The 21,685-nt window shown below is 38.2% G+C and overlaps 1 protein-coding gene across 2 annotated transcripts in view; it reads right to left on the bottom strand.

Moving 5' to 3' along the window:
* Window positions 1-1,503: 1,503 nt before the first annotated feature.
* EPSTI1 (epithelial stromal interaction 1) overlaps window positions 1,504-21,685 on the bottom strand; it is a 96,933-nt gene continuing 76,751 nt past the window's right edge. For both annotated transcript variants that reach the window (XM_082859622.1, XM_082859623.1), the window contains 3 exons: window positions 14,372-14,445; window positions 9,145-9,244; window positions 1,504-2,031 (listed from right to left, as the gene is read on the bottom strand). In XM_082859622.1, coding sequence (XP_082715748.1) covers window positions 2,023-2,031; window positions 9,145-9,244; window positions 14,372-14,445 — 183 coding nt within the window. In that variant the 3' untranslated portion in view covers window positions 1,504-2,022. The remainder of the gene's footprint in view (window positions 2,032-9,144; window positions 9,245-14,371; window positions 14,446-21,685) is intronic.

Here is a 21,685-nt window from a genome sequence, read left to right as displayed (position 1 = left end):
TCTCAAGTGTCTGTAACAAAAACTTACTACTTTTGTAACAGTTTGTCTCATTTTTATTCTCTTTTTCAGAAAATGTACTTTAAAAGCATAGAAAAGGTGATTGGAACTTTGGGATTCCTATCCAGGGTTACCCAAAAGTCAAACTGTATTCCAATCAAGAGCAGATTAAATATGAAAAGCAAAATGGTAGGCTCCCTTACACAGCAACTCTTGCTTCATTTCTGGTTACTTCTACCTACACAGAGAATTGTTCAAGGAAGATATTTACCATCCCATATGTAGTCGAGATAATTTGGGCCATAAAGTCACAATTTTCCATACCCGCACAATGATTTTTTTTATGAGACCAGACACCTGAACAAAATCTTTGGGAATGCAGGATATGGCAGGCAGTAGAAAGGAAATTGACACCAACTTTCCTAAGATTCCCCAAAGTAAGAAAGCATCTCTTTCCCCTGTATTGACTCCAGGTTACACACTGGAAAATAGCGGCAAGTGAGGAAGGCCAAGCGTAGACACAAAAACCAGAACATGACCATGGACTGTGAGGTAGCCAGGCTGGCAGGTGTAGGACTGAAATGGCTGCATGCCACAGCAGTAAAATGCCTGTGACATCCACACACCTACAATCAGTTTGGCGGTGTTTCCAACCCAGGCTGAGGGATTTCATTTCCCTATATTAGGCAGTGACAAAGATTTAGATGGACCAAACATTTTATATTACTGTCAACAGCACTAACTTAGGTTCAGCTGGCAGAAGAGAGGGAAACCAAGAGTGTCTGCATTATTTACTCCAAAGAAACGAGCTGAGCACCATCTGCTGTCAGCCACCACCACCATCACCACCACCCAGTGCAGCTCTTTCTGTACCACACCCTCACCCCACTTCTGTGAGCTCCCTCAATCTCGGCCCAAGGACCTGAAATCCCAGTGTTGCCCTAAATATACGTTTAGAAAGTTACTTACAACAGAGCAGTTGGTAACACAGAAGATCTCGTAAATGCTGCAAAGTGTTGTCTGCTCGTGTCCAGCTGCAAAAATTATCTACTCTTCCAACCTTCCTTCTAAGATTAAATGCAATGCTACAGTGCTTCACCTACATAACGTGGGGGGATGGGGGTGGCCAGACCATACAGTGTGGAAAACCAATATTCTCACACTTGTGTCTATAAACTGGTTCAAGGTCATAAAAGTAGAACAGGTAAACCTACTGAATTAGTAATAGGAAATAGGTTGCATGAGCAAAGACAAGTTTCCAAAATACCCACAAACCACACGTGGTATCTGTGTCTAGCCGATTTTTTTCATGGCCTTTCAGGAAATGACCTATCCCACTCTGAAAAACCAGAAGAACAGTATTAGTAAGTCAGTCAAGACCAAAGCCAAATCCAATCGTGATTATAGTACTACATTTGATCTCTATGGACTGTAGAGGAGAATATAAAAATGAGACCCCTCAAGAGCTTTTCATTAAAAACCAAAAGCCATTTATACAGAAGCAGTTCAAATTTTATTTATAAATTTGTTTAAAAGCATATAAAAGATTTATTTTTTTCTTTTGCTCACATTTGTGCCCTGAATTAAGAAAGCAGGGATTCAAATCTAAAGGTGCCAAAGCTTCCCCAAACCTGATCTGAGAATTAGATAAGAATTAGCTGTTTAGAGAGACAGGCATGCAGCACCCACAGCTCTCACTAACCTGAAAGCATCAAATGATGCCCTCCTTTTCTATCTTACTAACACGTCTATAATTATACTTCCAATACGAGGTGAAACCAATTAGAAAAATAATGCAGCATTTCACTGGCAGTAGAGATTAAATATGAGTTCAGTAATCAGCTCCTACAAACAGGCATAAATAATGACAGGGAGAAACCAGTCATCCCCAGATGCTCAGCTGAGTGGGTGGGCAGTTGAAGGCAAGGTAAAAACAGTTAGGCTAAACAAAACTGCAAGAAGGAAAAACATCTCGTGTGGTTTTTCAAGGTCAGTTGACAAAGGCCAGTTGTAAGCAAATATTTCTCATATATCCTGGAAGAAAAAGAAAACAAAAATTAGTACCAGCAACAAAATTCAAAGCCTTTGTAAATCCAAAATGAAGTTCCTCCAAAAAAACACTCTACCTATTTTTTTAATGATTTCAAGTCCCAGTGAAGTGATTTAATTTTCAAGTTCCATTTTGAGTCACAAAATGGTCTCTGTCAACAATGTAATGGCTTATTGAACGACAGCTCATCAGCTGTGTTCTGAGAGATAGGCTAACACGGGTCACAACTAATAGTGTTCACAAATATTGTCACCCGCCTCCATAGTTACAGCAAGGACAGGGCAAATATAGTATGGAGCAGAGCAATTTAAATGGAACTGTATGGAGTAGAGGTGCACTGTATTATACAGCAGGAAGGTGACTTCTAAGGGGACGTTGAGGAAAGGAGATAGACTTAAATGAGTCCCCTCCCCCCCACTATGTGCAAACAGTCATGTTATCTCCATCAGGCCTCCCAGACTGCTAGGCCAAGGTACACCTGGGATTCAGACTATTGGTGCTCTAACATTCTGGGAAACTAAAATTTTAGGTTGCCTCATGGGTCATGGCAAATGCTTAACTGCCTTTGAAGACACTGGATTCAGTGTTGCCACAGCATCTCAAAGGGTCTCACCTACTGGTATCAGAGAAGGGATCGTTTGAAGTGATTCTTTAAACATCCTACCCTAGATGCATCATGAAAAGTAATAAAGGACTCTAGAAGACCAAAAAAAAATTTTTAATATAAAAGCAATTTTAAATTATCAAAGAATATGGTACTATGGAGAACAGTATAGAGCATCTTTAAAAAACTAAAAATATAATTACATATGATCCAGCAATCCCACTCCTGGGCATATATCCGGAGAAAACTATAATTTGAAAAGATACATGCACCCCAGTGTTCACTGCAGCACTATTTACAATAGCCAAGACATGGAAGCAACATAAATGTCCATCGACAGAGAAATGGATAAATAAGATGTGGTACATATATACAATGGAATATTACTCAGCCATAAAAAAGAATGAAATAATGCCATTTGCAGCAACATGGATGGACCTAGAGATTATCATGCTAAGTGAAGTAAATCAGACAAAGACAAATATCATATGATATCACTCATATATGGAATCTAATTTTTTAAAAATGATACAAATGAACTTACTTACAAGACAGAAGCTGACTTACAGATATCTAAAACAAATTTATGGTTACCAGAGGGAGGGAAAGGGATAAATCAGGAGCATGGGATTAACACACACTACTATATATATAAGATAGATAACCAACAAGGACCTACTGTATAACACAGGGAACTCTACTCAATATTCTGTGATAATCTATATGAGAAAAGAATCTGAATAAGAATGAATACATGTATGAGTATAACTGAATCATTTTGCCGTACACCTGAAACTAACACAACGTTGTAAATCAACTATACTCCAATAAAATTTTTAAAAAATAAAAATTATAAATAATCAAATAACAAATATGTATTAAGTAACCTGAGAAGAATGTGATTTAAATTAGAAAAAGCTTTAAAAATAAAGATCGGTCTAATTTTTCTACCCAAAATATGCTGATCAAAGGCCTACTACTTAAGTGTCCATATGATGTTTCAAGAAACAAGTTTTTCTTTCTTTGGCTTTCATCATAGTTTTATCATATTTTCTGCCTTCCTCCTTTCTTTCTCTGTCTTTGGCTTTTTACTGATTCCAGCATATCCTCCAAGCCCCATCTGTGAGCTCTCCTCTCTGATTCCTTGTAGGAGCTTAATTGTCATCTACCAACTTCTAAACAAATGCCACATTCTAAATATATTCTGTATACTAACCTCTTGTCCACTTGTTATTTATAAAACATATCCACACTAAAAGTTTAGTTTATAACTTTTCTTATTTTTGTATGGTGTCCTTTGATGAACAGATGTTTTATTTTAATGTATATTTATCATTTCTTTTTAGTTTATACCTTGGGTCTTATGAAATCCTCCCTAGCTCAATTTTATAAATAATCTATTTTCTTCTAGAATTTAAAAAGTCTTCCTTTCTATTTATAAGCTTTACTCTACCTGGAATTGATTTTTTTAATGATTTCATGTGGGTACTCAATTGTCCCAACAGCATTTGTTGAAGAGAGTCCATTTTCCCCTTATGATGGGCTCTACCTTTTGTCATACAACAAAATTCTAGAAATAGTTGGGTCTGCATGTGCCAATTCTATACCATATTAAATATTTTATTAAGTCCCATATGTACTTCTATATTTTTAGGAGTGAATTGGCTATTCTTGGTTCTTTGCTCTGATTAGAATTTAACTAAATCAACGGATTATTTGAGAGCTCATTCATATCCATTAACAAGGTAAAACACCATTTATTTATTCCTTAATGTCTTTCTATAAAATTGTATATGTATTTTAAAGGTAATATACATCTTTGGTTTTACCTTTTTATTAGGTTTCTTTGTTGATTCTCTACGCGTAGAGACAAACTTAGTTCTTATATATTGATCCTCTATCTACCAACATGGCTAGGCCCTTGTTTATTCTAATAATTTTAATATAAATTCTTTTGGATTTTCTCAGTAGATAATTGTATCATCTGTGATTTATAAATATTTTCCTTTTCAATGCTTATATCTGATTCAAAAGAAAAGCTTTTGATGTGTTTTTATTATAGAACTTTGATCCCTGTATTAGCTAAAGAAATTTCTTTTCTATTCCTAGTTTGCTAGAAGTTTTTACTGCAAATGAGTATTGAAACTTATCAAGTGCTTCCTCTGTATCTATTGAGATGATCATATGGTGTTTCTCCTATAATTTATGAGGTAAATTATCTTGGAGATTTTTTGGGGTTTTTTTGTTTATTTGTGATAGCCAAGCTTGTATTTCTTGGATGAATATAATTTGATAAGGATATACTATGCTTTTTTTAAGAAATTCATTATTGAATCTGTCACAATTTTGTTGTGATTTTTTTTTTTTTTTTTTTTTTTTTTTGTGGTATGCGGGCCTCTCACTGTTGTGGCCTCTCCCGTTGCGGAGCACAGGCTCTGGACGCTCAAGGCTCAGCGGCCATGGCTCACAGGCCCAGCCACTCCGTGGCATGTGGGATCTTCCCGGACCGGGGCACGAACCCATATCCCCTGCATCGGCAGGCGGACTCTCAACCACTGCACCACCAGGGAAGCCCTGTTGTGATTTTTTTAATCTATGTTTATGAGTGAGACTGGCTATAACTTATTTTCTATATAGTCTTTGATTTTGATTCATAGTTACATTCACCTGCTTAATCCTTTGGAAGAATACTCCCTCCTTTTCATTTATCTGGAAAACATTCTAGACATTTGGAATAATCTGTTTCTTGAACATTTAGTAAAACTTTTCTGTAATATGTGAAGGCCTGGTTTTTATTTTATGGGAAGACAGTAACTAATCTAGATATGGTTTAAATCATTTTGAATTCCCACTGACAAAGTGTGAAAGAGACTGTTTCCCCCATCTTGCCAACAGAGTATGTTGTCAGTCTCTTGTGCTTTGCCAAATAATAGATGAAAAATGATATTTTGGTTTAATTCTTAATTTGTATTCTTTTTGTTATAAATTCATTGGGTGCTTTAATTTCAAAGATTGTATTTTTTTATTCCTAGAAGTTCTGTTTTGCTCTCTTTGAAATCTTCCTGGTTGTCTGTATCTCTTGTTTTTGCTCATCGTTTCAAATCCAATATTTATTCCATCAAATGTTTTATACATAGTTATTTTAAATTCAGTATCTAATCATTTTATTATTACACATCATTTGGTTCTAAATCTCTGTCATTTTGGTGACCTCAGCCACAACCACATGTTTCCCTGTGCTTGTGGTAAGTTCCAGTCACTGTGTTATGCTTGGGATATATCAGTGAACAAAACAGTCAAAGGGCCCTGCTCTGATGGAAGATGGAACATAAATTACCACAGGGAGAGAATAAGAGTAATTAGTCAACAAAACATCTAAGAAAATGATGTTAGAAAATTAGGTTAGAAGTTGCAGAGTGCTACTGAATAAAGAAATGGAGACTGCAAAGAGAATGACAAGAGCCTGGGGTAAGGGTACAGGTGGCAGCATTAAATGAATGGCCAAGGAATTCTTGGAACTCAAGAAAATACTTGAAAGAGAACAAATCATTTGGACACTTTGGAGAAGAGTACAGAGGGAGCAGCCAGTTCTTAAGTTTTCAAAGAACAGCCAGAAAGCTGGCATGGCTGGGAGGAATGAGGAAGAAGGGCAGTAGGAGGAGAGTGCCAGAGGAGTAGAGTGGGGTCTAGATCATGGAGCCCCTGTAAGGGTTAGTAAATAGAAATCCTTTGGCTTTTACTCTAAGGACTTTGGCTTTTACTCCAAACATCTGGAGAGTTATCAGAGCCATTGGAGGGCTTTGAGCAGAGGAGTGACAGGGTCTGACTTATTTTTCAGTCTCATATTGAGAACAGACTCTAGGTGGGTAAGTGTGGAAGCAAGGAAACCATCGAGGAGACTATTTCAAGAATTGAGATGAGCAGTGATAGAGGTTGGGATCTATTTTGAAGGAAGAGTCAAGAAGATTTGATGATGGGTCAGCTGTGAGGATGTGAGAGATGGGTTGTACTGTTACGCAAACAGGAAAAAGTGCAGATAGAGCATTGGGGTAAAGAGGATCAAAGGTGAAGTTTTAGACATATTAAGGTTGAAATGTCTATTAGACATGCAAGTAGGGGATGTTGGGTAGACAAATGGATCTGCAAGTCTAGAGGAAGAGGTCTAGGCTGGAAATTGAAATTTGGGAGTACAGAGCATATTGGTATTTAATTTCATGAGAATGAATGAGGCCATGAAGGTATTAAATGAATGTAAAGAAGATGGTCCAAGGTGGATCCCTGAGGCACTCCAGTGTTAAGAGGACAGAAAGATACAGGGGATTCAGCAAAGGAGAACAGAAAGGAGTGGCCACTGAAATAGGTGGAAACCCAGGAGAGTACAGTGTCCCAGAAGCCAAGTAAAAAAGAGGTTCAAAGAGGAGGCAGTGATTCACCATGACAAATGATGCTGATCGGTCAAAAGATGAAAACTGAGAAATAACCATTTGATTTTGTAATGTAGACAATGTCAGGAACCATGAGAAGAACACTGTGGTTAGACAGATATGGTCTAAATTCCGATTAGACTGGGTTTAAGAGAAAAGGGAGGAAAGAAATTGGAGACAGGATAGATACCCCAAAGTTTTTCTCTAAAGGGGAACAAAGAAACAGGACAGTAGCAAGAGGGAAAGGGGCTTCAATATATAATGTATATTTATTTAAGTTTTCTGCTGATGGGAATTTTCTAGTCAAGATGACAGCTGACAGTTCAGGCGAGAGAGAAGAACATTGTTAGAACAAAGTCCCCCAGTAGGTGGAGGAGATAGAATCTGGTCCATAAGGAAAAGCAGACATAGAGGAAGAGATGTGTGTAGGTAAGTGAGGTGGAGATGGGAGACTGAGCAAGTTCTTACCTTTGTGTCACTGCTTCTTTCACGCAAGGGAGAAGCCAGTATACACTTTGGACTTGGATATGCCTATCTTACTAAGGAATCTTCAGTCATCCTCACTCACATCGCATCGTGAGAAAGCAACGTTCCTCTCTTTTTATCTGTGAGGAACCTAAGTGGAGATTCACAGCTCACTTACCTAAGACCTACCAATAGTCAGTGGTGAGCCAGACTCCCACATCCTCATTCTCCTAACAGCAGCCCATGCAGTCTTCATTTACTCTCTCCCATCATCTTCCCTTCAATCCCAGGTATTTTTCTATGTATATGTACCTTCTAAATTGGTGGTGGTGGTGGAGGAATTATTAAGTAGAGGAGAAAATGTACAGCAAGTTTCCAAGTCCTGTCCAAAATCTGAGTTTCAATCACATTTCACAACTGATAAATTCTATAAACTTGGATAGTCTTAAATTCACAATGCCCTATTTTCCACATGACTCTTACTCGTGTATTCTTATAAGTCAGTAATATGTCAATTTCACACAAGATGCAAAGATACTGTGTTTTGATTCTTTTTTCTCTCTTGTACATTGTCCCTATTCTGAATGCCATAGTGATACACATGAGCATACCTTATAAATAGACACATCCACTGTGCATTCTCTACAAATTTGTCTACACTTAATTATCTTCAATATATAGATACATTTTTGAAATCTATCCATAAATTTTAACCACTAGATGCATTCCAAGGAAACATGCATATAAGATTTCTAACAGATTGTCTTCTCAAAAATGATCTTTTGTCCATCAAGTATTTGTTAAGGGGTGATCTCCTCTAGAGTTTCCAGGTCAGCAAGCATTTGATTACTTTGTTGTATTTTACCAGTTTAAAGGTTTCTATCCATTCTGGTTTTTTTGAGTAGGTACATATACACTTGGGCTTCAATTAAATTGTAAAACCCACTGTAGTTAGTTTTAATTCTGTACACATTGCAAACCCCACAATCCCATACGTTCCAAAGCTTTGGTGCTGTTTCAATAATATATTGTGCACACAAAACACATTACACACATATTACAACACAGTTGCAAGGTTTTCTTCACGGAAATCTGTAAGAACATTTCATTTTCAAAAGTGCATTTTGCTGTAGGGGTTTTTAAAAATCATTTTGTAGTGAAAAATTAAATGCTGGTTTCTTTGACGTGCTAGTTTCACTGAAAGAATATATTACAAGAGAATGCTTACTATTTTTATAACCATATTTCACTGAAAATCTTCCTGAAAAAAAATGTTCATTTGTTTTTGTTTTAGGTCTGGGCAAAGGGTGATTTTTCTAGAAAGCCCTGCAGTCCAGGCAATCACACAGCAAACAAAGGGCAGGTGTCATTTTTTATTGTGATTGGCATTGACTGGAGCTGAAATCAGGACCTTCTCCATCTCTCAGAAGCTATTGTGGAATTTACAGTAATCACCCTGGCTGACTGCCCATCACACAGCTGAATAGCACGCCAAAAAAAAATAGTATCTGGGGAGAAGGCCACAACATATTTTTAAAACTCTCATTGTTTTTATTCTTCAACTTTGAAAGATTTTTTTTAGAAAAAATAAAAATAAAACTCACCCAGCTGTTACCACTATTCATATTCCAATAGCCTCCAAAGTGCTGGAGGCCACCTGGTTGACTTTCACCTTGGAGTCGGTCCAGAAAAGCATTATTTACCCTTTAAAACAATGAAAAATGTGTGTAAGTGGAAAGCTTGCTGCAGGGCTGAGAGATTTCTGAGAACCTAATGTGCTGTCTGAACTGACTGTGGGGACTGCTGCCCCCATTCAGCTCAGAAGAAATCTACAGACACTTCTTTTCACATTAACCATATGACACGCTGTGAACAGTCCTTTGGTGGAGCCGGTGCCAGTCTTGGCTCAGACCAAAAGGGGCATAAATTCTTAACTTCAGAGTTTCACTTACCCACCGCTACCAGTTCCACAAGAGCCTTGGTCACCCAAGCAACCACACCCCTCAGGGCCATGCCAGGAGTGAACCCCAGAAGCTGAGGAAAGATGGAAGCTTCAGCAAGAACTAAAACATAAAGAGAAACCAAACATAGCTCTGTGGTGTTGTTTTTACAAGACAGATGTCCCTCCCATATATCCTGTACCCCATTGCCAGTCTTGCTAAGGTAAATCCCATTAGTGAAAAGTAGAAGGAAAATAGGAAGAGAGTGTGGGAAAAGGGAAATATCAGAAGGGAGCCCAAGCTTTCAAAAGAAGGGAGGGGTACATTTTTCCCTGATGTTCGGTCATACTTGCAGCAACCAATTTCAGAAATTAAGTTTAACATATAGGAGGTAAAACGATAAAGAAAGGCAGGAAGTGATTATCATAAGGGTCAGGATAAGGTTACCTATAGGATGATGGTTGCATTCTATTCCTGGAGCTGGTTACCTGGATGTCCATTTTATAATTAATCATCCTAAATATTCATTTCATGGACTTTCTGTGTGTTACATCTTACACTTTTTGAAGTTGAAAAAGAAAAAGGCCACACCATGCTCCGAGTTGCCCATGTATGGCTGAGTAGAGTCAGGGACATGGTGGCTGGAGAAATAGCATTGTAACAGGTACCCTATGATGTGAACGGGTTATTGAGGAACAGTGTCATGAAGACCATAGGCTTCTCAGCAGAAACAGAGTGCCTGGAACACAGCAACCACTCAATCCATGCTTGTGGAAGGGAGGCTAGGCAGGACCCAGTCAAGTTAGCCTCCTTTTTAGTCATGAAGTTTAGCGAATGTGTTCATGGTGGGTGGCTGTAAGTCTGCGACTGTGGGAGATTTGGGAACTTTGAGGATAATGACTGCTGAGTGGCAAAGTCAGAGCCTGGGGGTTTGCCTAGCGGTCTTGCTCAGTGTGCCAGCTAAAATGCCAACTGCATGTTGACCCAGGTTAGTCTCTGGCTTATGGGGTTGCTGTTTTCTCCTCAACTCCAAGCTGCGTCTGGCAGTGGTCACATCTCAGTTATCAGAAGGCTTTTTTTAATCTCTCACCATAAAATCTACCCAGGTGCCATATTCTGGTCAGCCTGGTTCACTGCAGAACTGAATGTTTAAGTCACCTTTTCTAGACCTCTCAGCATGCAGGTCGAAGTAAGCTACTTGAGCTGGAGACTTGAATATTAAGGAAGACAGAACTGACCTTGATGCCCCTAAAACTACACAACAAATGGTATGCTGGATGGTCCATACGCCTGGGGTTGTTTTTATCCAGTCTTTTTGTCAGTAACAAAGATGGGCTTTCCCTCAATATCCCCCATCCCACCCCACATCCAATCCACTAGAATTCTTGTTGGCTTCACCCACTAGACACATCCTAAATCACCCATTTCTTTTGATGACCACCATTCTAGTACAAATCCCTGTCGTCTCTCATCTTGCTTCTGCCTCCACTCCTGCCCTCCGCAATCTGTTCTCCATACAACCACCCTACTAAATTATAAAAGGGATCATGCCTTCCGGAATTTTGTTTAAAACCCTCCCATGACTCCTATTAGTCTTAGAATAAAATCATTGGCTTACAGAATCTTCTATTTCCTGCCTACCTTTCTTACCTCATGTTGTATTATTCTCTTCCTCACCATCTATAATCAAATCATTTGGGACTCAGAAAGACCAAGCTCATTCCTGACTTAGGGCCTTTGCTTTTGTTCCTATGCTTGATAAGAGGGGGCATTCCGTTGTATGATTTGTGCCCCCCCATCTCTATGTGACCAGCTCTTGTTTTTGGATGTCACCTCTTCATTGAGGAACTATCGTCTCCAATCTCTCTCTTAACATCACTCTGTGACGTGGTCCTCCTGGTGTGTATCACTGTCTGAAATAATCTCGACGTTAAATTGTTGACTTCTGTTTCTTTCCTCCAGATTGTAAATTCCATGCAGTCAGGGACCTTCTCTGCCTTGTTGACGCCTATTCCCAGTGCCTAGAACAAAGGCTTCACAGAGTGTGCCCTGATATGTAAGAGGTGAATGAATGAATTGTCCAGGTGCATGGTCCCCACCTCGGCCTGCTTCTGTGACTGCAGCTGCATTGTGAAATTTCCCATGGTAGTGAATGTAGTTCACTGTCCACTGCACTCAGTTCACTCAAACACTTTGAAGATGGATAACTTGTGATGCACACAAGGTGATGTGATTCACTTTTAAGCATGTTACTAAGAGGACAGCAGAGTGGGTCAACTAGAGGTCATGGGTGGTAAACAGATTACCTTTTTCAATTTCTATCAAGAAGTTGTAATAGGGAAGAATCTTTTGTATTCTACTACAAGTTAATCACTAAAGGGATGTTGCCAATAAGCTTAAATTATACAGAATGGCCCATTTTTGAGAACCCTTCCTCTCAGATAATGAGGTAAAATACCTGTTTAGCTCACAGGAAGCATCCTGACCAGGCCCACCTGTGAATGACTGCAGGGAGGAAGAAATTAACACATCCCCTCTGGAGGCTGATGGGAACCAGGAAATGTTTGACTTTACTCCCTCCCTTTTTAGTATAAAAGAAGCCTGAATTCTAACTCAGGCAAGATGGTTCTCTGGGACACGAGTCCACCATCTGCTCAGTTTGCCGGTTTCCGAATAAAGTCGCTACTCCTTGCCCCAGCACCTCGTCTCTGATTTATTGGCCTGTCATGGGACGAGAAGTACGAGCCTGGACTCAGTAACAAATTCAAATAGGGGAAAAAAGTACCAGTTTATATTTTTGTTTACTAGTGTTAGAAAATACATACATTTCATTGCTGTCAAGCTAGTGCTCTGAATTTTCTTCTAAGGATAAAAACTATTGTTCAAGGATGGTCCAAGTTTCAATAAATCAGTTCAGTTCATTCCAATTTCCAGCTTGTGGCCCAGATCCTTTCAAGTCCTTGACCACAGTGTTCTGTCTTTTCCCACTGGAGCTTCAACTTTCTTCTCTTACTCAAAAGTTACACAGGTTCAGGTGCAATCAGGTTCAATCATTATGGGATTCATTGTAAACCTTATTAGGAATCTACAAGCTTTCTATTATAAAACTCAGGGCTGCACTTTCTGCTATGTGAACTTCCAAACAGTAGGAAACACATTGTCTTTTTGTCGCCAATAAAATTATGTCCCTGGAGAAAACCTAACTTTTGTCCCATATGCTCAAACTACATAGTCTGTATTGTTGCCCCCAGCAGGAATGGACACAGCTATTTTATTCATTAAGAGACAACTGAACGAGTATTTTCATATAACATAGAAAAGCTCACTATAAACTCCAAAGGACAGTACAAACATAAGCTTTTATCAAAAGCTGATAGAGAGCATAAAATATCTTTAAAGACTTGATCAGTTGTTTCAAAACTGACTACTGAGTTTATTATCCAGAGAGATTTCCTATTGGATTAAATTTGGATCTACATTTAACTAGAATCAATAGAAAGAATAGGAGATGCAGGAAATAAATAGTGCCACCAATATTTAGGTATTCAGCAATAAGGAAATAAAGAATAAGGGTCAAGGTTTCTGTAACAAAAAAGTAATCTTTTCCACCTCTAATCAAATAACGCATTGTTATTGGGTGCCCATTGAAGATTAATTTCTTAGCAATGGGACCTATTAATGTGACATAGCACTATCTTTAAAATGCTTAAAGCTTTATAATCCAATTCTCAGAAATTCAGAGAAGTAACTGGCTACTACTAACCAGTGTTATAGAAATACAATATCAGGTTTTTTAATAGGAAGACTTTTAAAGAGAAAGAAAAGTAAAAGACTAAACTAATTCATGACCTACTTTATTATCAAATAGGTAGCAGTAACAGTTCCCCTTTACCCAACAAAATAGTCTAACCAGTGTATCAGAGTTTTTATGTTTCCTTATAACCAGAGAAGAACACATAAATTCACATTCGATATTTTAAAACTGTTCTGACTGGGCTATGGAAGCAGAGAAATCCAGTCAAAATAACACGAGTACACACCCACGGTTGGCAGCTGCAGCAGAACTGGGGGCTTCCATTAACACGTGTTAAAGTCTCATTTACAAAATGAAGCCACCACAATTTAAAAATACACCTTAGTGATAGTGGGGGGGTTAAACACGTAAGTGAAGCCAGTCAGTTTCAAAAGAATTTGCTCCTTTAAGTCATGAAAGCCTTTACATTAAATTCTCCTCCTGAGACAGTCACACTGCAGTCAACTCAAATAACCCAGCTGCTCCCTAGGAAAATCTGGAATAATGGTGCCTATGGTAGTTACGGGCACTGGCCCAACATCAACATGATCTTCTGGGTACTCTTACCGCCTGACATTAGAAATAAGATAGAGACTATTTCCACTATTAAAAATTACTTACTAGTTCTATTTTAAGATTTTTTCCCTAATATGTTAGTCAACATAAAACAATTTTAATGGTAGTTCTTGTCTGAGCTTTTATATTCAAGTATGAGTATCTTACCATCTATACTAGTTCAGTCATTCTAAAGTAGTCTACAAATGGTAAAGCATCATATCAAAGGATTAATATGCTTTGTTCCATGGGGGGAAAATTAAGTATGACCTAAATAAACATATAGCTTGAGAGCTGATTTCACTTTCTAGTGTCAATTTATGCCACCAGTTCAGAAGAATTGGATATTGTACATGTATGTGTGTGTGTGCACGCAAAGCAGCTGGCATCCTCACAAATACCACACCCCAATAATATAAAGATTCAAAGGTAATATAGATTCCAAAACTGTATTCAATATTACTTAAGTGTTTCCCCAAAACATTGAAAAAACTTTATAGGTAGTGTTTTAACCAAGGATGCTCATTTTATCGCCATTTATACCTCCTGTGTTCAGCCTGGTGGATTTTGGCTCTTTCTTCCTCCTCTTGCTCTCGTTTAAATTCCAGTAATTCACTCTAGGAACAATGAAATTTTAAAATATGGTTTTCAATTAACATGGTTGTACAGAAGACACCCAAATAAATTAAGTATTTGACCTTAGCTGGTACAATATTTCATTTTTGAAACTTTTACTTGAGTACCATTTCCATGTGAAATTATTTTCTTACATAACCAGGTAGCAAAAATAATTGTGCCTTAGTCAAATAATAACTCTGTGAGTGTAAAATTGTGAGATTAAAAAGCCAATGTGCACGTTCAAGATATTAGACCATTCGGTACAACGTAACACAGGAAAACACAATGTGAGCCAAGCTCACCTGTATCTTACAAAGAAAAAACAAATTAGTTCCTTAACGAATGTTACACAATACTATTTCTTGGTAATTTCTCTAAAAAAAGCTTCTTTTTCCCCAACAAATTCATGGCTACTTACAAATATATATTGGACTTGATTCTGTAGAGCAATTCCAGAAACACTTTCCATTCTGGAGAACAATACTCACCTATCATTGACTGGTTACTTCATATACTAGCAGAACTTTGGACTCCCTGGAGAGGATACTTTGCTTCAAATAGGAGATCATGTTACTAAAACTAAATCTCTAGTTTCTGACATTCTGATTACATTCTTGGAAGAGGCAACGACTTCCACACTCAGTTACTGTGTTTACAGTATTAAACCAAAGAACTAGGTGCCAGAGAATCTCAATACTCAACTGCATACATCTTGAGGCAGACCAAGTTATAACCTCATGTCAAAGACAGAAAAAGGCAGAGGGAAGTTATCAGGCCCACGTCATAAGTTAGTGCCTAAGTCAAAGAGGTTTTCTGAGAGAGAAAATATTGTCACCTCTTGATAAACACATACGAACACATGTATTTTTTTAACCCCCAAACTTCCATGATGTAAAGTATAAAATAAATTCAAAGTTCAGATTGACATTTTATTCTTTTAACTATATTCAAAGGCCTTCCAACGTTCTATAGTCTCCAGAATAAAAAGACTGGTTTCTTATACTGTGATAATCGAAATATGCTACTCATTAATCCCTAAAGCACATTATTTAATTCTAATTTCTACCTAGCACTAATGACAAGGGTAAAATTGGAGACTTTTCTAAATAACTGAATAATATTCATTCAGCCACTTCACAAGTACTTATTAAATACCTAGATGCCAAGCCTTGTGCTAGAGACCCATTCTCTACAATGGCATAAAGTCTTTCATTTTAATTTTTGTCGCTATATGAACATAGTTTAAAAGTCTACCAAGCAACAGTATTACTTATACTAGGCTTATATTATAATAAAAGAAGCTCCAGTCCTCTCCCTCACCCACACAATCATGTTCAATTTTTGTGTGTGGTTTCATCTGTCATTTATCTCCTTCAAAGCATGAATATTCTATTTCTTAATTTTAAAAAAAATAGTATTTTTTTTTGGCTTCCTACCATGGAGAAGATTTATATCTCTATTACTACCTCCATCCCAATTCCAACTTCCCTTCCTGGTACACCACCATCCTCATCCCTCATCCTTACAACTTTTTTTTTTAAACTTTCAGTGAGGTGGGGGAAGGGTCCTAGGGGTCTTACCATTCCTGAGTTAGATTTCCAAGTCATCCTTCTTTCAACCCTAGCCCTCAGAAATACCAGCTGCCTCCAATTCCACACTTGTATCGGGACTGCTTCAACTTCAGTGTTACCACTTCTTGAAAATGAGTTCTGCCTTTTCCTGCTCTACTTTCCAGCTTGAAATTGTGCTGATATCCTGGTTTGTTTGGTTTTTTTGCTCCAGCCTCCTGGCCTGTTCTTTTGTTCTACATACTGGCTTATTGTGCCTTTTTAAAAAACATTTCGTGGGCTTCCCTGGTGGTGCAGTGGTTGAGAGTCCGCCTGCCGATGCAGGGGACACGGGTTCATGCCCGGGTCTGGGAAGATCCCACATGCCGTGGAGCGGCTGGGCCCATGAGCCATGGCCGCTGAGCCTGCACGTCCGGAGCCTGTGCTCCACAACGGGAGAGGCCACAACAGTGAGAGGCCCGCGTACCGCAAAAAAAAAAAAAAGAGAAATGAGGGAGAACAAGCTTCCCCAAATATTAAAACATATCATGAAACTACAGTAACTAAAACAATCTGATTGAGTCCAGGTAAAGACTTACTACATGGAAACACAGTTTACCATAAGTTGTTGTGCTAAACCCTTGCAGGAGAGAGAGTTCAATGAATGATGATGGACTAGCCAACTACTGTGAGAAAATTAGGACAAGATCCTTTATTTTTATATCAAAATAAATTTTATAGAGCCCTAGGATTTGAATCTAAAAGATGGAACCACAGAAGTTTCCAAAGGAGGCATGGGTAAGTTTATTTATAAACTTGGAATGAGGAAGGTCCAGAAATCGTAAAGGAGAAGGATTAATAAATTTGGCTGTATGAAAATTCAAAGCTTCAATTGGGGAAAAAAAAACTTAAAAAAATGTTTATGACATACATAGGCTAATTCAATTATTCTTTTATTCAGTCATTCAACAATATCTGAGTGCTTATTATGAGGCAGGCTTGGATCTACATGACGGAGAAATGATAATGAACAAGATAGATGAGATCCTTGCTCCTTAAGAGTTTATATTCTGGAAAAAACGAAGCCCATGAATAAGTGAGAAAAATATCCGCCCATAATCCTATGCAGAGGATTAAACACACTGTTGTGAGGCTCAGTGGCTCAGTTCCTATTTTAGATGGAGTCTCAGGGAAGGCCTGAGGAGGTAGTTAAAGACCTTATATAAACCAACAAGGAAAACACAACCGCCAAACAGAAAAAGGCCAAGGATAGGAGGAGGAAGTTGGCAGATAAACTACAGACTGCCTGTAAATTAAAGATAGTCATCATCTTCACACAAAGTCAAAGAAATATAAATCAAAACAATGAGATAAAATTTTTCTTCTATCACAGTGAGAGAAACTAGAAAATAATAGAGAATCAGGTACATCCTAGCACTTTGGTGGAGTGTCTAAGTTAATAAAAACTAATTTAGTTTTTGGAGAGCAATAAACATTGATATGTAAAATGTACACATCCTTTGCAGAAGTGTTCAAAGATATGTATAAAAGGAGAGGCAAAAAAAAACAGGAGAGGCACACTTGTATTATTGAAACAGTGAAAGTTCAGGAGAAAGTCTTAATGCACATTAACAAGGACCTGGCACAGTAAGGTAGACCATCCACACACCAGAATACTCTGCAGCAGTTACAAAGATTTAGACAGACTGAGGGGGGCGCCTATGGTGAGATCTCTAGGACACATTAAATAATAAAAGTTAGGTTCAGAGCAATTTCGTGGGGGACTCTTCCACGTAAATAGAAAAGATACACATACATCCATTTTAACTCATATGCTGGTGTACATCATATTTTAGACATTTTTATGGTAAACCACATACTAAAATGCTAACTATAACTATCACTGAGATAAAAGCCTAGCGAGTAGATAGGCAGAGGAAGGAAACTTTAATATCATAAGTAGTGGTTTTTTTTTAATTTTTGAACCATGTGAATATATTACTTCCTCAAACCATCAAGAAGGTTTATCTGTGTGGGAGACCATTTCTGTTTCTTTATGCTTTCCTTTATTTAAAAATCCCAGTGGATATACAGTTTTTAATATGTAAAAATGTAAAAGAGCAAAATACTACATCATGAAGCCAAGGACTCTCAGGGAAGAAGTAAAGAGGATGGGAAGAGAATAGCACGCAGCATCCTGTTACAGAGGCAAGGACAGGGGAGAGGAGAAAACAGCAGGAGGGAAGGGTAAGGGAACTGATGAGGCATCATCATGCAAGACCACTGCTCCAGGTGGCAGAAGGGGGGGCTCTAGCTCCACTGCACTCAGGATTATTATTCTATAAGCAGCAAACCATATTTACTAGGGAGAGGCTGGTTTTCCTTTGGTGCCACAAGGATTATTTCAACTAATTAATTTGTTCTGCTGAACTGACAGCCACTGCAGATGCATCTGCATGCTTTATAAGCGTATTCCTGGTTCATTGATGCGGTTCTCACACATAAGTGCAATACCTCGTTGGATAGATACAAAATAAGTCATTCCTGTTCCAAGGACTGAGCTTTGGACATTAAGAAAATCAAAACACTCTAAGCCAGAGGGACATGATGCACAGCATCTGAGACACTGTCAAATCTTATCTCACTCAACACAAATTTGTGAAGCACCAACCGTTTTCCAGACACCTGGATTCAGGCTGAAGGTACAGATGCAAGGAAGACCCAGCTCCAACCTGAAGGAAATCACAGTATAATGAGAGAGACAGACCCAGAAACAACTGTGATACAAAACAAAAAGATGCATTACTGAATACAAGTTCAAGCAACATGACACAGGAATACGAAGGAAGAGATGCAAATGAGAGACAAGGAATAAATGTTCCTGAATGTTCGACATTTTAAGTGCATCCATGAAGGCTCCCAGGGGAAAGAGTGTGTGTCTTCTCACTGCTCTGCTCATCTCCCTGCATTCAGACAGAGCTCCATACAGAGAAGGTACTTAAGTACTAGGAAAAACAAAATATCATCTTGGAGATGCCAAGAGCAGAACCTCCTGTAAACACTGGTCAATGAGGACAACACTGCAAACGGTGCCACTTTCTGTGCCCACCCTGCCAGGATTGCTCTCACTGGAGGAAGGGCTGCCAGGGATCAGTGCTGGGGGCCCAAGCTAACAGCAAGAAGGAAAAGGGTCACCATCTCCTGCTAGAGGTTATAGAAATCACTTCTCTGTGTTGCAGTTTACCAAAGGCTCAACTGTACAACAAACAGGTGTGTTCAAGGCTGGATGCTTGAGAAAGCTGATGAGTTTAAAGGCATGTTCCAAAGCAAGGCTGTAGTAACTGGAGACTAGGATAGGGTCATTTTGAAATCATGTTTGAATTCCGGTGGGACGTGTTCTGACATGGTTCAGCTCGACTGCTTTATGTAAACATGAAAGTGCCATCACACGGGCAGGACATACTTCTCCCGGGAGAGAGTGTTCTCTCAACTCAACAAGAGGGAAAGCATAGTAGAAGCAGGAGAGTTAATGCCATGAAGTTCAAGAACCCCTACTTTGAATGATTTTTAAAACAGGAGAAGAGTTTGGGGCCGGGGACAGCTTAGAGGAGTCTTGGTTCTGTGGCCCCCCACAGTAGTAACTTTGCCCAGAAGAACAAAGATGTCCTTGGCTATGAGAAAAAGTGGAAATGACCTCAAAATATCGAGAGGAGACCAACCAAATCCAAGGAAGTAAATACTCATGGGTAAAGTAGGAGAGTGAAAAAATAGCATTAATAATGTGTACTCCTTTCTTACTAGTTATTGTTAATTCTATCATTTTAATATAAAGAAACTTTCAGCTTTCTGAAAAGTCTACTATTGTAGACTTTCAGCTACAATAGTCATTGAATCACACAGCTCTCTATCTCCCACCCATAAATACTTCCTATTAAATTTCTTCTAACTTAAGAAATTTTTTAAGAAATTAAATTTCTTTCTAACTTAAAAAAATTTTTTTCTCATGAAATTTACTTATACATTGTCAAAAATGTAGAAAATACAAAAACTATGAAGGAAAACATAATAATCACTCATTAAAACCCTCCACCCAGAGATAAGCTCCTTTAACATGTCAGTATATTTCCTTCATTTCTTGATTTACATACATACAGAAATTATAACTGCTTATCAACACCTTGAGTTACACTTACAGGCTTCCACATGCCAGGCAATAGGATAAACTCTCCACGTGCTCTCTCTCACATAATCTTAGAAACAATGTCATGAGGTAAATAACATCACTATCATCCATAACAGATAAGGTTTAGAGACATGAAGTAATCCACACACAAAGTACCATAAGAAGAAGACGTAGGCTTCTAAACTCACCCAGACTCTATTTTATAATCTTGCCTTTTTTCAGTTTCACGTAGGTGAGCATATTCCTACGTCATTAAAACACAGTAGTAATTGATGCATTGTATTCCAAACTTCAAAATCTTCAAATCCTCTACTGCTGAACAAATTGTTTCAAATTTTCCATTAAGATGATTTTTAAAATAAACACTCTTACATAAACAACTTGTGTGCATCTCTGATTATTTCCTCAGAATAGATGTATACCTTTTAGATCTCATACTTTTATATTTAGGAAACTCTTTAGAATTTGGTATCGTCAGATAGCCCTTCAGTTCCCCTTTTACCAGCAGTAGTACAAGGGAGTCTGTAATGTTTTTTAATAGCTAATAGTGTAAGCCCTCCTTGCCCCAGCAAACATACAAATTATTATCCGTATTTTTATAAACTTCTTGTTTAATTTTGTGCTTATTCTCCCAGTTGAAGTGTAGATATAGTTTTTCAACCTACATCAAATTCCATTGAGATATTTATTGGAATACCATTTAACTCACTAATTAATTTGGATAGAACTGTAGTTATTACAGTATTGATTTTACCACTAAGGGGTATCAGCCATCTCTACTTTATTCAAATTTACTTTAATGGATCACAGGAAAGTTCTCAGGTTTTCTGGGGGGGGTTAGGTTTGGGGGGTTTTGGGGGGTTCTTTTTTTTTAGGGATTGAGCAATTTTTTACATGGTTGCTTTTTAAATCTTTTTTTATTTTTTATTTAATTTTATTTATTTATTTATTTTACTTTTGGCTGCATTGGGTCTTCATTGCTGTGTACGGGCTTTCTCTAGTTGTGGTGAGTGGGGGCTACTCTTCGTTGTGGTGCGTGGGTTTCTCATTGCAGTGGTTTCCCTTGTTGCGGAGCACAGGCTCTAAGCCCGCGGGCTTCAGCAGATGTGGTGCACGGGCTCAGTAGTTGTGGCGCGCGGGCTTAGTTGCTCCGTGGCATGTGGGATCTTCCCGAACCAGGGCTCGAAGCTGTGTCCCCTGCATTGGCAGGTGGATTCTTAACCTCTGTGACACCAGGGAAGTCCCCATAGTTGCTTTTTGATGAGATCTTTTTATCCCCTATTTTCTAATTAATTTTTTGCTAATATTTGAGGAAGTTGTTGATTCTTATATAAATGTTTTATAACCAACTCTAACTCCATTTGTTCTAAGTATTTTTCAGTTGATTCTCTTGGGTTGTACGGGCAGATTGCTGTCATCTATAAATTACTTATTTCCAATAATTAGACAAGCTCCTTTTTTTATTTTTGTCTTATCAAGTTGACTAAAACAAGTCCCAAACCTTGTTCC

Source organism: Leucopleurus acutus (genome assembly GCF_964270905.1).
Source record: "Leucopleurus acutus genome assembly, chromosome: 18".
NCBI classification, from domain to species: domain Eukaryota; kingdom Metazoa; phylum Chordata; class Mammalia; order Artiodactyla; family Delphinidae; genus Leucopleurus; species Leucopleurus acutus.
The sequence above is the reverse complement of the archived record's forward strand: the minus strand, read 5'-3'. Positions and strand labels throughout refer to the sequence as shown.